This window comes from Plasmodium gaboni, chromosome 7 (assembly GCF_001602025.1).
Source record: "Plasmodium gaboni strain SY75 chromosome 7, whole genome shotgun sequence".
Classification (NCBI taxonomy): Eukaryota; Apicomplexa; class Aconoidasida; order Haemosporida; family Plasmodiidae; genus Plasmodium; species Plasmodium gaboni.
In genome coordinates, this window is record NC_031487.1 from 883,219 (window position 1) to 897,779 (window position 14,561).

At 18.5% G+C, this 14,561-nt stretch overlaps 6 protein-coding genes across 6 annotated transcripts in view; 2 read left to right on the top strand and 4 right to left on the bottom strand.

Moving 5' to 3' along the window:
• Positions 1 to 2,619: 2,619 nt before the first annotated feature.
• On the top strand, positions 2,620 to 4,761 carry PGSY75_0726600 (hypothetical protein; the record flags this gene model as incomplete). The annotated part of the gene is made up of 2 exons (XM_018785101.1): positions 2,620 to 4,198; positions 4,349 to 4,761. 2 exons carry the CDS (start codon positions 2,620 to 2,622, stop codon positions 4,759 to 4,761), a joined length of 1,992 nt encoding a protein of 663 aa, XP_018642602.1.
• Positions 4,762 to 5,180: 419 nt separating this feature from the next.
• On the bottom strand, positions 5,181 to 5,693 carry PGSY75_0726700 (hypothetical protein; the record flags this gene model as incomplete). The annotated part of the gene is made up of 1 exon (XM_018785102.1): positions 5,181 to 5,693. The coding sequence occupies one exon, from the start codon at positions 5,691 to 5,693 to the stop codon at positions 5,181 to 5,183; it is 513 nt and encodes a 170-aa protein (XP_018642603.1).
• Positions 5,694 to 5,925: 232 nt separating this feature from the next.
• PGSY75_0726800 (hypothetical protein) lies at positions 5,926 to 6,590 on the bottom strand (the record flags this gene model as incomplete). Its single annotated transcript, XM_018785103.1, has 3 exons — positions 5,926 to 5,954; positions 6,153 to 6,234; positions 6,378 to 6,590. 3 exons carry the CDS (start codon positions 6,588 to 6,590, stop codon positions 5,926 to 5,928), a joined length of 324 nt encoding a protein of 107 aa, XP_018642604.1.
• Positions 6,591 to 7,526: 936 nt separating this feature from the next.
• Positions 7,527 to 9,089, top strand: PGSY75_0726900 (putative mitochondrial import inner membrane translocase subunit TIM50; the record flags this gene model as incomplete). Its single annotated transcript, XM_018785104.1, has 1 exon — positions 7,527 to 9,089. The coding sequence occupies one exon, from the start codon at positions 7,527 to 7,529 to the stop codon at positions 9,087 to 9,089; it is 1,563 nt and encodes a 520-aa protein (XP_018642605.1).
• Positions 9,090 to 9,324: 235 nt separating this feature from the next.
• Positions 9,325 to 12,564, bottom strand: PGSY75_0727000 (putative vacuolar protein sorting-associated protein 53; the record flags this gene model as incomplete). Its single annotated transcript, XM_018785105.1, has 1 exon — positions 9,325 to 12,564. The coding sequence occupies one exon, from the start codon at positions 12,562 to 12,564 to the stop codon at positions 9,325 to 9,327; it is 3,240 nt and encodes a 1,079-aa protein (XP_018642606.1).
• Positions 12,565 to 13,682: 1,118 nt separating this feature from the next.
• Positions 13,683 to 14,561, bottom strand: part of PGSY75_0727100 (hypothetical protein) — a gene marked incomplete at both ends in the record, with an annotated part of 3,057 nt that continues 2,178 nt past the window's right edge. Inside the window, one exon of the mRNA XM_018785106.1 lies at positions 13,683 to 14,561. This exon is cut by the window's right edge and continues 2,178 nt beyond it. Within this exon, the coding sequence (XP_018642607.1) occupies positions 13,683 to 14,561 (879 nt within the window).

Below are 14,561 nucleotides of genomic sequence, written 5' to 3' on the forward strand. Positions count from 1 at the left end.
GTTTTTTTGTTCTTTCATTTAATTTTTCCTTTTTTTTTCCTTTCGGTTATATTACATTTTAAAATGATGTATACATTAAAATTAATTATGTGAACTTTTAAAACTTAAAGCATTTTTATATGAAGGGAATTTTTTTAATTAAATATAGGAAAATAAAAACAATATAAGATTATATATTTTTATGTGTACCAATTTTTTTAATTTAATCACATTCGCAAGGTTACTCTCATATAATAAACAACTTATTTCGAAATATGTTAATAAAAAGGAAATATATATATATATATATATATATATAATATATAATATATGTGTATATTTATTTATATTTATCCTTGTTGCTCTTATAATTAAATATGAATCCTATGGATATATTTTTTGCTGCAACGATCATAAATATATAACATATATATATAACAAATGTTAAAAAATTTTGTTTTCTTTTTTATTTTTTTTTTAAGAATGATATAACTATTTATAAATATAATTCTTTTTTTAAATGTAATATGTCATATATGATAAATAAATATATCATTTATTATGAACAAGGATAAATTAATTATTCATAAAAAAAAAAAAAAATAATAAAAATAAAATAATAATAAAATAAAATTAAATATATTTAACCATTGTATCATCATACAAATAATATATATATATATATATTATATATATATATTTTTTTTTTTTTTTTTTTTTTTTTTTTTTTTTTTTTTAAAAAAAAAATTAAAAAAAAAAAAAAAAAAAAAAAAAAAAAAAAAAAAAAAAAAAAAAAAAAAAAAAAAAAAAAAAAAAAAAAAAAAAAAAAAAAAAAAAAAAAAAAAAAATAATAAAAAAAATATATATATATATATATATATATATATATATAATAATAATAATATTTATTTCTTTTTTTTTTTTTTTTTTTTTTTTTTTTTTTTATTATTATATTTACATAATATCATATCAACATTATATAAAATATATTTTTACAACAAGAATAAAAAAAAATAAAAAAATTAAGTTATAAGAGTGTACGTATTATTATATATCATTATATGCTCATAAGTTTAGAGTACATAATAGGAAATATATAACATAAATATAAAAAATATATGTATATATTATATATATATATATATATATATATATAATATATTTATTTATATATGTAGATATAATATTTATAACTTTATTATGATAAATATAAAATATATTTTTCATCATATATTATTGTATGTATCAAAAATTTATTAAGTTTGTTTCTGACATAATATATGCAGAATGTTAATAAACATTTATAATAAATAAGAAAAAAAAATAATATAATATTCTATATGTATAATATTTATCACTAAAAAAAAAAAAAAAAAAAAGATGAAAAAAAAAAATGGACATAAGGTAAATTAGATATATTTACACATATAAGGTCATGAATTTTTTGAATAATAAAAAGAAAAATTATAACAGACATGGATATAAAAAAGAAATTCATAAAATAATTTATCTATAATATATATGTAATATTTCCTTATATTTTTGTTGTTGCGTATTGATATTGCACAATATTAAAATTGTATATTATATTATTACATTAAAAGAAAAGTAATAAGGTAATATATCTTTTTTTATGTTTTTTTTTTTATCAATTCATAATAAAGTCCAAAGAAACTATACTTATAATTATACATATATATATATATATATATATATTTTATTTTATTTTATTTTTTTTTTTATGTGTATCCCTTTCAATATTGTAATTTATATAATTTACCTCTTAAAGAGGAAAAAGAAAAAAGGAGCATTTAAGAAATTACTTATTATATATTATATTTTTAAAAAATATATATTTTTTTAAAGAAAAGTCTTTTTATAAATAATATTTCAAAATAACAAGTCTATAAAAAAAATAAATGTAGTTATAAGATAAACTGCTTCGTATTATATATAAACATATAATACATGATATATTATATTATTGACATCCTAATATATTTATGAATAATAAAAATGTAAGAAAATAATAAATATTTATTTTAAGGGAACAAAATGTATCTATTTAAAAAGATAAATAAGAAAATATGTGTTTATATATTATTTATAATTTTTTTTTTTTTTTTTTTTTAATTTTTCCAAATATATACGAATGCAAAAAAAATATATTTTATATAAATAAATATATAGTGATACTCTCTAAAAATTTTAAAATAAATATTTTAAATATAAATTCTGTCCTAATAAGTATGCATTAAAATATGAATAAATAAATAAATATATATATATATATATATGTATTAATTTTTTGGGTAAGAACTGTGTTCATGTTTTCAAAGTAATATTAAACGTGTAATAAAAATATATAAATATATAAATATTTATATATATATATATTAAAATATTTTATTAAATGTTCCTAAAATATTATGTACAATTAATTTTCCACTTAATGTAGAAAATTAACATTTTAATAAAGAAAAAAAAAAAAAAAAAAAAGAAAGAGCTTTACTAAATAAATAAATATATATATATATATATATAATATATATATAATATATATAATATATATAATATATATAATATATATTTTTATATGTTGAGTTTTCCTTTTTTATCTTTACTTTTTTTGTTAACCGAATGAACAGTTCAGGAAGTTCTTTCAGTTCTTCTAGGAACTTATTGAATAGCCCCCGAAATTCGAATATACTAAATATATGTTCTCAAAATAATAACAATAAAAGTTATAATTCAGAAAATGATATATTAATAAATATGATTTTAGAAGACTGTGTACACGAATGGTTTCCTTTTTTAAAAGAAGAACATGATGATATAGATAAAGAGCAAGAAAAGAACCAACATAATTTAAATAACGAAATAAATAAATTGAAGAAATATTATAAAGGTGTAAAATCTTCTGATTTTCCATTACCAAGATTATATAAAACAAATCGAAGTATATGCAACTTGAATGAAGATAATGAAGATGAATCTATTTTTTATAATAGTAATAGTATATATATGAATATATTAAATGAAAGTAATACAGACAATGTAAACACAAATAATCATTTAAATGAACCTGTTCATATGCAAGAAAATAAAGAAACACAAAGAGAAGTTATATACGATAAAAAGAAAGAAGAAGAAACAAAAAGTGATGAAAATTTTGTAAATGATACAAATGATGTGAATGAGAATATTTCCTTTTATGATTGCATAGGTGACATCAGTATTAATAATAATAATAATAATAACAATAATGATAATAATTTTAATAAGTTGGATGAATATGTTCAAGAAACCTGTTCATCACGTGAGGAAAAAACATTGAACACTATAAGAGAGAAAAAAGAAAATTTAAAGCATTATTTAGATATAAAGCAAAAACAATATTTAAAAAAAAAAGGAGACGAAGATGTTAGTAAAGAGGAAATTCAAAACATATCATTAGAAGGAAGAAGGAATGATAATTGTGATAATAAATATAATGATAAACGTGATGATTTTTATAATGACAAGAGTGATAATATTAATCATGCAAATTTTGATAACTCTCCTATGTGGTTAAAAAATTATAAAAACATTTCTAATTATAGTACTAATAATAACACCCATATGAATAATACATATAATACAATGAACACAATTGAAAGTAAACATAGTATTAAGTATGAGGAAAATAATATTATTAATACAAATAAAAAAGATGTTAACATATATAATACTATAGAAGTAAATGTGGATTCTACAAATAATTCCAACAAAGAAGAAAATGATATTTATTTGGATAATGATAATAGAAATATAAATTCCATCATTCAAGAAATAAAAAATGAAGAAGCAAAAGAAAAAGATTTTACAATGGATTCATATGGAAATATGTACCTACGTATATGTATGAAAGTCTTAAAAAAAAACGTAGATTATTTTTTATCACCCATGAAATTAACTAATGAAAAACTTGTTTATGAAAAAAAAAAAATCAAAGAAATTTTAAAATTGTATGATAAATTATTTTATAGCCATTTTAAATTCATACCAAATAAAATTTACAAAGAAGTATTGAGACCTATATATACTTACTATCAAAATTTAAAGTCCAATATTGTAGGTGGTGTATCTACTACATCCTTCGATGCAAAATCAAGAAATGTTTCTATTTCTTCTTCCTGTTCTTCTTTTCGCAGGGATTTTGATATTCCAAAAAAGAACTGTACGTATAAAAATTGTGCAAATATATAAATAAATAAATATATATATATATATATATATATATATATATATTTATATATACATTTGTTCGTGTTTACCTTTTAATTTATCATACATTATGTACTTATTTATTTTTTTTTTTTCTTTGTAGCAACGTGTGAAGAAGATGAAGAAAGCAAAGTTATACAAAAGAAAAATTCATTTTCAAGCGAATATACCAATTTAGGGAGCTTTTCAAATATTATTAACGACATGACTGTTAAAAATATTTTACAGGAGGTTGATGAGAATTCAGATATAAGCCATTTAGAAAAGGATTATAAATATATATACAAAGATTTATTAAAATTGAAAAGTTTATTATTAAAGAAAAGATATTACAAAAATATTTTATTCGAATATCAAAAGAATTTTGTTCAAATTAATAATAGATGTGTTAAAACGTATAGGGATATATATCCTGTGGAGAAGGAGTATAAAACATATACTCAAATAAAAAAGCAGACAATTGAAGTGATCAATTCGATTAATATAAATTATAAAAAATATTATCCAAATATATAACGAGAAATTATAACATGTGAAATGTATTATATATATATATATATATATATGTATATGTATGTATGTATTATTTGTTATTTTTTTTTTTTTTTTTTGTTCATGTTAATATTTTTACCTTCCGTTTGTAAATAAAACTCCCATTTAATTTTTTCTCTCATATTTGTAATTAATACTCTTATTAGTATTTAATTAATTTTGAATATATTATATGTGTTCACCATTCAAACGTATTTTACATTATACTTGTAGAAAATAAATTTAGGGAAAATAAAATGGACATTTCTTAATTTAATATATATATAAATCTTTTTTTTTTTTTTATTAAAAATATAGCCATATAAATATAAATATATTTTTTTTTATTAACAGTTCAGGTAAAAAAAGAATAAAGTAATTAAAAAAAAAAAAAAAGAAAAAATTCATATATCTTTCGAATCTTCATTATTTTCATATTTTTCAAAATATTTTCTAAAATATAAAACAGCTGCGTTTATATTTTTTAATTGGTCTGCTGGAAAATTGAGTATATTTTTATCTTCAGGTACTTGTTCTTGTTTTTTCAATCTTGTACTTTTAATTTGTGCTCTTAAATTAATCATTCTTTTTTGTTTCATTAATTTCCTTTTGGTGGTTGGTGGAACATGTCCTTTATGTTTTTCTTTCAAGTATTCTACATTTTTACATTCTTTAACACCTTTTAAAAACATTTTAATAACTTCGACCTTTGTTAAATCTTTTCGATTAACTAAATCAATTTCCACACTAGCATTCCTTAAGCGCTTCATATAGGTACTAAAATTACGTTTCGATATGTTCCTATTTTTATTCATTATATTTGGAAAGACAAAAAATGTGTTATCATTTTTCAAAGTTATAATTATACTTTTATATGATACAAATAAAAAAGCAAAATATAAAAAGAAAATCTTCATTTATTAATGATGTATATACAGAAAAAATTAAAATAAATATGTAAAACAAAATGGGTTACACATATATATATATATTAAGGAAGATTTTATGACATTACATGAGTCAAATAACAAAAAAAAATAATATATAAAAAATAATATATAAAAAATAATATATAAAAAATAATATATACATATATATTATTATGTGTTAATTAAAGGCTTAGACCTTAAAATATTTGAAAATTTTATATTAATTCAAGTGCATATAACTAAATACTCCTAAAAAAAAAATATTAAGAAAAATAATAATAAAACAAATTGGAAAATATATAATATACATAATACAATTATGATATAATTATATATACAAATCGTAATAAAATAAATTATTGTGAAAATATATATGTAAATATTTAAATGTGTCGAGAGAAAAAAGAAAAAAAAAAAATCATATACAAATGGAAAATTTTCACTTACCAATATATAATACCAAAGAACAGAGAACAAAATCGAATATTATTTTTTCCCTCTTAATATTAAAAAGACTTTTATTAGATATCTTTCGAAAAAATAAAATATATATATATATATATATATATATGTGTATATGCAAAAATTATCTAATATGTATTTAAATAAATAAATATATATATATATATATATATATATATATATATATATATTATTCATTTTATTTTTTACTTGTTCTCGCAGTGCTACTGAAAAGGTCAAGTTTCCTAATGCTGTGAAAATAGCTGCAACTGATATTTTTTCATCAAAAGAACACCAAAAATATCCATATATAAATAAAAGAAGGATATTAACAAGTGTAATTATAATATAAATATCTACAAATTTAATATTTCTTGGGGTATTTCTATAATTTTTGTAAAATGTACTTAATATTTTGTTCATTTTTTCATACTATTTTTTTTTTTATGTCATATATAAATGTAATTAAAACAAAAAAAAAAAAATAATACGAGGCATATTATATTTTTTTATAATGGAACATAAATATATAAAAATATACACCAAAAAAAAAAAAATTAAATTAAGAATATTATCAAAGAAAATATTATTGATAGAAAAAAAAAAAAAAATAATAAAAAAAATAAAAAAATATGTAATATATATATATAATATTTATTTATTAATTTAAAATGTGAAAGATACGTGAAATATATTCACATATTAAGAAAATATTATCAATGTGTTCTCAAAATTATATAATAGTTACTACATAATTTTGTTAAAATATATAAGCCTTATGAATATATATATATATATATAATATATATATATAAATATACTCATGATTTTTCTCTTGCTTTTAATTTTTGCACTTGTCAATTTTGTACTATAGAAAATCAATAAAATAGAAATGAATAAATATATATATTATATATATATATATATATTATATATATATATATATATATATATATATATATATATAATATAATTAATTTTTAATTGATATATTTTTATTATAATTTAATATTTTATTTATTTATATTATTATTATTTTATTATTTTTATTTATTTTTCTTTTATTTGATACTTTTATTGACCTATTTGATCATTTTGACGTGATTTTTTTTTTTTTTTTTTTTTTCAATACATAAAATTTGTAGTCAATATAAAATGAAGGTTATAAAATTATAAACCACATATATATAATATATATTATAACATATTTATATATTTTTTTTTATTTTTAATATTTTGGAATATGTTAGAATTTATAATTGATATGATTGTAGAATTTTAAAAAGTGTTTGTTCATAATATTTTTTATAATATAATATAATATATTATTATTATTATTATTGTTATATATTTTAAGAAATGAATACACTCTTACGTTTAAAAGGGTTATATAATAATAAACACAAAATATGTAATAACGTTTTAAGAAAGTGTTGTAGTATTAAAGGGAGTATAACCAAGAGTGATATTGAAGCAGTGTTAGATGAGAATTTATTTTATGAAAATGAGGAAGGAAAAAAAGGAAATTTAGAAAATTGTTATGTTATAAAAAATATGAACAATAGAAATATAGGCTTTGCATGCAGAAGAGATATTTTTGATAGTATGAGTCTTATTGATGTGGGTTATATGAATAAATTAAATAATGATACTAAAAAGAATAGCCTTCCAAGTAATGATGTGCATTATGTGAATGAAAAGATGAAAAGTAAGTTTTTAGAGCATACAAATAAGAAATATAATTTATTAAATAATATATTTAATTTTAAAACTTATAAGGTTGGTGGATCAGAATCATTTCATATGTTAGAAAATATGAGAAATTACAAATATTTCAGCTCAAGCGTTGGATTTAATAATAATAGGATGAGGGTTAAAGATAAGATGGGAACAAATATGGATGGGGTTAGTGCTAGATGTGAGATAAAATATAATAATATAGAAAATAAAAAAATGGATATAAATAATCATAATAATAATATGCGAAAGAATTATGTGAATAATAATAAATTAAGTGGTTGTTTTATAAATAATAAGGAGAGTAAAACTTTAAAAGAAATATATATGGATAAAAAAGAAAAAGAGAAATTAATAAAGATGTATTTATTATTAAGTTTATTATTAATGCCTTTTGGATATGTATATATGTATTGTATTGAAAATGATATAACAGTAGAAGAGTTTATAAAAATGATGAAAAAAAAAGGAGAAATATTAGAAAATAAATATAATGATTTATTAAATGAATTTATAGATAGATATTTCCCTCTAAGTAGTGAACCTTTATTACCAGATTTTAAAGATTTAAATTATCCAGAAAATTTACCTACATTAGTTATAGATTTAAATTATGTGATAGCTAAATTAGAATATGATAGAAAAACGGGTTGGAGAGTATTAAAAAGACCATATGCTGATAGATTTTTTAAAGAATTATCTAGCTTTTATGAAATTGTTATATGGTCAGATGATAATTTCCCAGTAGCTCAAGAAGTAATATCTAAATGGGGTATACCAGCTATTGGTTGTTTACATAGAGATCAATGTTCTAAAAAAAAGAAATCTTATGTAAAAGATTTAAAAAGATTAGGTCGTAATCTAGATAGGGTTGTAATGATAGATCATGATCCAAAGGCATTTATGTTACAACCCGATAATGGTATATTAATAAAAGAATTCCATGGAGATTTAAATGATAAAGAAATGTTATGTCTAATTGATTTATTGAAATCTTTTGCTATAAGTACATATGACATATCTCATTTTTTAAAAAAACATGGTGGTGGTGATTATAATATAGGTAAAAGATATTTACAACAAAAAAGTGATACTGAGCAAAAATCACAACGTATAAGAAATATTGGAAAAATTTTTCATCTAGATAATAAAAAATCTCCAAACGGAATTTCATTGAATTCGTAAAATTAGTATATAATTAAAAAAAAAATATATATTTATATATATATATATATATATATATATATATATATAATGTTTTATTATTTTTTAATTTAAAAATTAAAATTTTTTTTTTTTTTTTTTTTTTTTTTTAATTTATGTGTATATTTAGCACATTTGTCAAATTAACACATTGAAATTTTTAAAAACAAAAAATAAAAAAATATATATATATATATATATTGTTAGACCTCTATTTTTATAGGTGAGTCATTTTTGATATAAAATTCTTCAACTCCTCTGCTGCTCTTATGCCTGTTTTTTTAATGTCCAACATATAATCCTTATTGATTTTATTATCTTCTTCTAAATATTTGTCTTGGTCATATTTCATCGTCAAGATTTTTTCTATCTCTTCTATATTACATATATTATTATTTTCTGTAAGTAATAAATTGAATGCATTAATATCATATATGTTAGATAAAAATATTTTTAATAAGAATTGTATTTTATTTAATCTGCTTGTTACATAATTATAATATGTTTGTGGAATTATTGTTTCTTCTTCAGTATATTCTATATTTATATTTGATTCAGATAATAAATTAATTTCTTGGAGTGGTAAGAGATTCTTATTTGTTGTATTTTCTTTACTTGTTATGTTATGGGCTGTTTGAATGTTTTCACTTTGTAATTTATCATAGTTTTTATGTTGATGAATTTTTTGTGTTTTCTGTTTACTTTGATTTGTGCCATTCAATATATCTGTCATTGTAAACAAAACTTTTTGCATTTCATATGAATCAAGAAGGAGCTGTTGAGCTGTTATGTTTGTTATATATGTAAAAGAAAAGATAGTATCATAAAATTGTTGAATTATTAGAGTGGTTGTTTTTTCTAATAAATAGGTTAAACATGTATTATCAAATATATTTTTAAAAAAAGAAAAATATTGATAAAGTAATTTTTTTATATTATTCATATAAATAGATTTTTCACATATATTATTTATATCATATATATTAACTATAGTTATATTTGATATGATATTCTTTATTTTTTCTTTTATATATAATATAATATTTTTTATACATTTTGTTTTAATATTTAAGAAATATTTTTCTTCATCTTTAAAAGATATATATATAAAATAAGAAGGATCCATATTAGTTTTTAATTGTTCATAAGCTTCATTCATTTGACCATTTATATATGAGCATGTATTAATTAATATAGATAATAATTTAATATGTTCGATTTCTTGTGATTCTTGTATTTTTTCAATAATTCTTTTATTTAATTCTTCAGAATATTTAAATAATAATGTTTTAAAAAAAAGAATAAAATCATATAATGTTTGGCACTTACTAAATAGAACTATCATATTAATATAGTTTTTATATAAATGAAAAATAGAATACGATGATTTATATACATTATCATTATTATAAATATTTTGTTCAATAATTTTTATATCTTTATTGTTGTAATAATATGTATTATTACTTGTATCTAAATTTATATTATTTATTTCATTTATGTCAAAATTATTAAAATCTATATTTGCAATGTCTTTAATACATTTATAATTTTTTATATCACTTATATAATCTTCTTTCTGTTCATTTATAATACTTTCAAATTTATTTAATATTTTTTTTTCTTCACATTTAAGCCAGTTACATAAAAAACTATCAAATGAGCAAGAAATGGCTCCTTTAAAATTTTTAACACTTTGACAAGTGTTCATCATATTATTATTATTATGTGTAAATATAATATTGTTTTCATCCTGATTAGATGTAATATCTTCCATATATAAATAGTTATTAATTAATTGAGTGTTTTTGTTTTTGTCTAAAAATTTCATTTGTTCACTGGGTTCATTATGAACACTTAAGTTTAATACTTTTTGTTGATCCTCATTATTAATATAATTTTTATTTTTTTTTATAGAGCATAGATCCGCATTCATATTTTCTTTTTCTTTTTTTGTTAGACTTTTTTGTATTAAAAGTTCAGGGAATGGCAAATCTAAAGATGAATAATCATGAATTGTAGGAATTTCATTGGATGAATAATATTTAATATTTTTGTTTAAGAAGTTTTCAAAATTAATAACATTGATGACTGTTTTTATTAAGTCTGTTGGATTATTTGTGTGTTCTATTGAAGAGGACATAATTTTAAGAACATGTTTTTGAGTTATTAAACAAAATTTGGTTACTATATGGAATGGTATGTTATATATTGAAGGAAATATATGAGAATAAACATTATCATAATTATTTAGAGCTCTCTTAATCCACGATATTCTTCTATCTATACTATCTAATGTGTGAGCTTGATTTTTAAATATAAAAATAAATTTTTCTAAGAAAAAATTCGTAAATTTCTTAGAAACCTTTTTTATGAGTGAAGAATTTAAATAATAAAGGCAATTGCATGCATCAAATAGGTTAATCCGAATATAACTATGATGATTATTATGATGATTATTATTATGATTATTATGATGATGATTATTATTATTATGATGATTATTATTATTATGATTATTATTATTATTATTATTATTATCAATAACATCCTTTTTGTTGTTATTAATACTATCATGATTATTCTTCTCTATAGGTATCAGGTGATCATTTAAGATGACCATATTTTTTTCTATTAATATATGAGGATCATATATTAAATTTATATCTTCTTTAATCTGATTTTTTAAATCTTTAAATAATATCTTGGTCTCATGATAGATATTACGTAATTTATTATTTGTTTTTAAATCTGAAAAATGTGTTAGCATTTCTTTTATAATATGTATTAAATAAATACAATCTTTATATTCTCTTTTGATAGCTTTTTTTTTTAATTTACTAATAGATGTTATTAGTATTACTATACGTTTTAATAATATTATAGTCTGTGTCACATTTTGTTTGCCTGTATCTAATTTTTTAATATCTTTACATAAAATTATTAAAGCATCTTCATTCTTTTCAGTTTTTTTATCAATATCATTTATTATATTGTTTATTAATTTTGTTCTCTCTTTAATACTCTTAAATAGTTTTTCATATTCATTTTTCATCAATATATATTTTTGCACTCTATCATTAATATTCTCATCTAACTCTTTGATTTTATTATCCATTTTTTCTAAATAATTATCTACACTCTTCAGATTTATTATATTTTCATTTATATAATTATTCACAAAATTTTCATCTTCTTCATTTGCATAAATTTTATTTTCCTCACCAAGGAAAGGCACCCGATCAACATTGGATTCAACATTTGGATCTGCGTTGGATTCAACATTTGGATCTGCGTTGGATTCAACGTTTGGATCTGCGTTGGATTCAACATTTGGATCTATGTTTGATTCAACGTTTGGATCTGCGTTGGATTCAACGTTTGGATCTGCATTCGATTCTATCTTTATGTCTGAATCCGAGTCCTTCATTTTTGCCTCAATCTCCAAAGGAATCATTTTTTACATGAGCAATAAAACGGGCTGGTTCTTCAAATATGTGACCACGTAAAAAAACTATCCATACAAAATAAAGAAACGAAAAAAAAAAAAAAAATATAACATATATATGCCTCAATCTCCAAAGGAATCATTTTTTACATGAGCAATAAAACGGCTGGTTCTTCAAATATGTGACCACGTAAAAAAACTATCCATACAAAATAAAGAAACGAAAAAAAAAAAAAAAATATAACATATATATATATATATATATATATATATTTATTTATTTATTTTGTATGTATATTATTTTTATTATAATAATATATATAATATTGTGACAACTGAGAAGGGTATCTTTTATTATACAAATAATATAAAATATATAAACATTTTTATTGTGAGCGTATTAAAAAATAATTGACATTTTATGTTAATATATCAAAAAAAAAAAATAAATAAAAATAAAAATAATCATAAACATAAATATAAATATAAATATATTTATAATTTGTAATGTGCTAACCTTTCTTTTGGTCCTTTTATATATATATATATATATATATATATTAAGCATATGTGTAAAATAATATTATAATTTATAAGTATTTCTCATTTTTTTTTTTTTTTTTTTTTTTGGATATGATAAAAAATTAATATAATTATATTTTAAAAAATGAAAATTTTTTTTTTTTTCAGTTTATCCACTTTTGATATGATCACAAAAAAAAAAAAAAAATAAAACAAAATAATGAAAATGAAGAAATAAAAAAAATAAAAAGATAAAAATTACATATATATATTTATTTATTTATATTTATATATACATTCAATAAAAAAAAAAAAAAAAAAAAAAAAATAAAATAAAATAAAATAATAATAATTAAAATTAATATTATATTACATATTTTACGAATGAATAAAGGTTACACTAAAAAAGAAAAAAAAAAAAAAAAAAAAAAAAATACACATATATATATATATATATATATATATATACATTGCAATATCTTTTTATATAGCAACCTGAACTACCTATTTACATAAAAAAAAAAAAAAAATATTAAAAGAATAAAATGTGTAAATAATTAATTTTTTAGTAGACATAAAATATTTAATTTATATATAATTTTTTTTTATAAAAACTCTGCTTCCACCAAAATTTTTTGTTTTGATTGTCGTAGAAGAAATGCTATATTTTCGGCTCTTTCAAAATTTTTGAAATATAGATTATCTACTTTTCCTTTAAATTTTAATGAGTTATATATTGAGTATGCTCTTTTATAATCACATGTTGTTATATATTTCATTAATGTTTCTATAAATTCTTGTTTATCATAATTATCATCATAAATAACTAGTTTAGCATAGTGTATATCTTCAAATGTTGGATCCTCATCTTCATATACATCTATATTTTCATCACAGAAGCCATAAGAATCTAAATCATTATTAGGAATATCTATATCATTAAAATCAACATTGTCATCATTATCGTCGTCGTCGTCGTCATCGTCATTATCTCCAATATTTATATCATCATCTTTCAAAATATTTTCATCATTATTTTTCTTGTATTCATTTTCACTAGTTATATTCCACTTTATTAGGCAATTTATTGATTTTATGATAACTTTCTTTTTACTCTTTGTTTTATCGTCTTCTTGAGATTTTGTAATAGTATTTGAAGAGGAATCGCTCCCTCCACTATTATTATTATCACTCTTTGTTTTTTGGTCATCGTTTTTTTGGTCATCGTTTTTTTGGTCATCGTTTGTTTGGTCATCGTTTGTTTGGTCATCGTTTGTTTGGTCATTTTCTTTTTCGTCATCGTTTTTTTGGTCATTTTCTTTTTTGTCATTTTCTTTTTCGTCATTTTCTTTTTTGTCATTTTCTTTTTCGTCATCTTTTTTTTCATCATTTTCTTTTTCGTCATTTTCTTTGTTATCATCAAAATTTCGTCTAAATGGAATCTTTCCTTTACCATGTCTCTCTGCAAACCTCTCATTAAATTC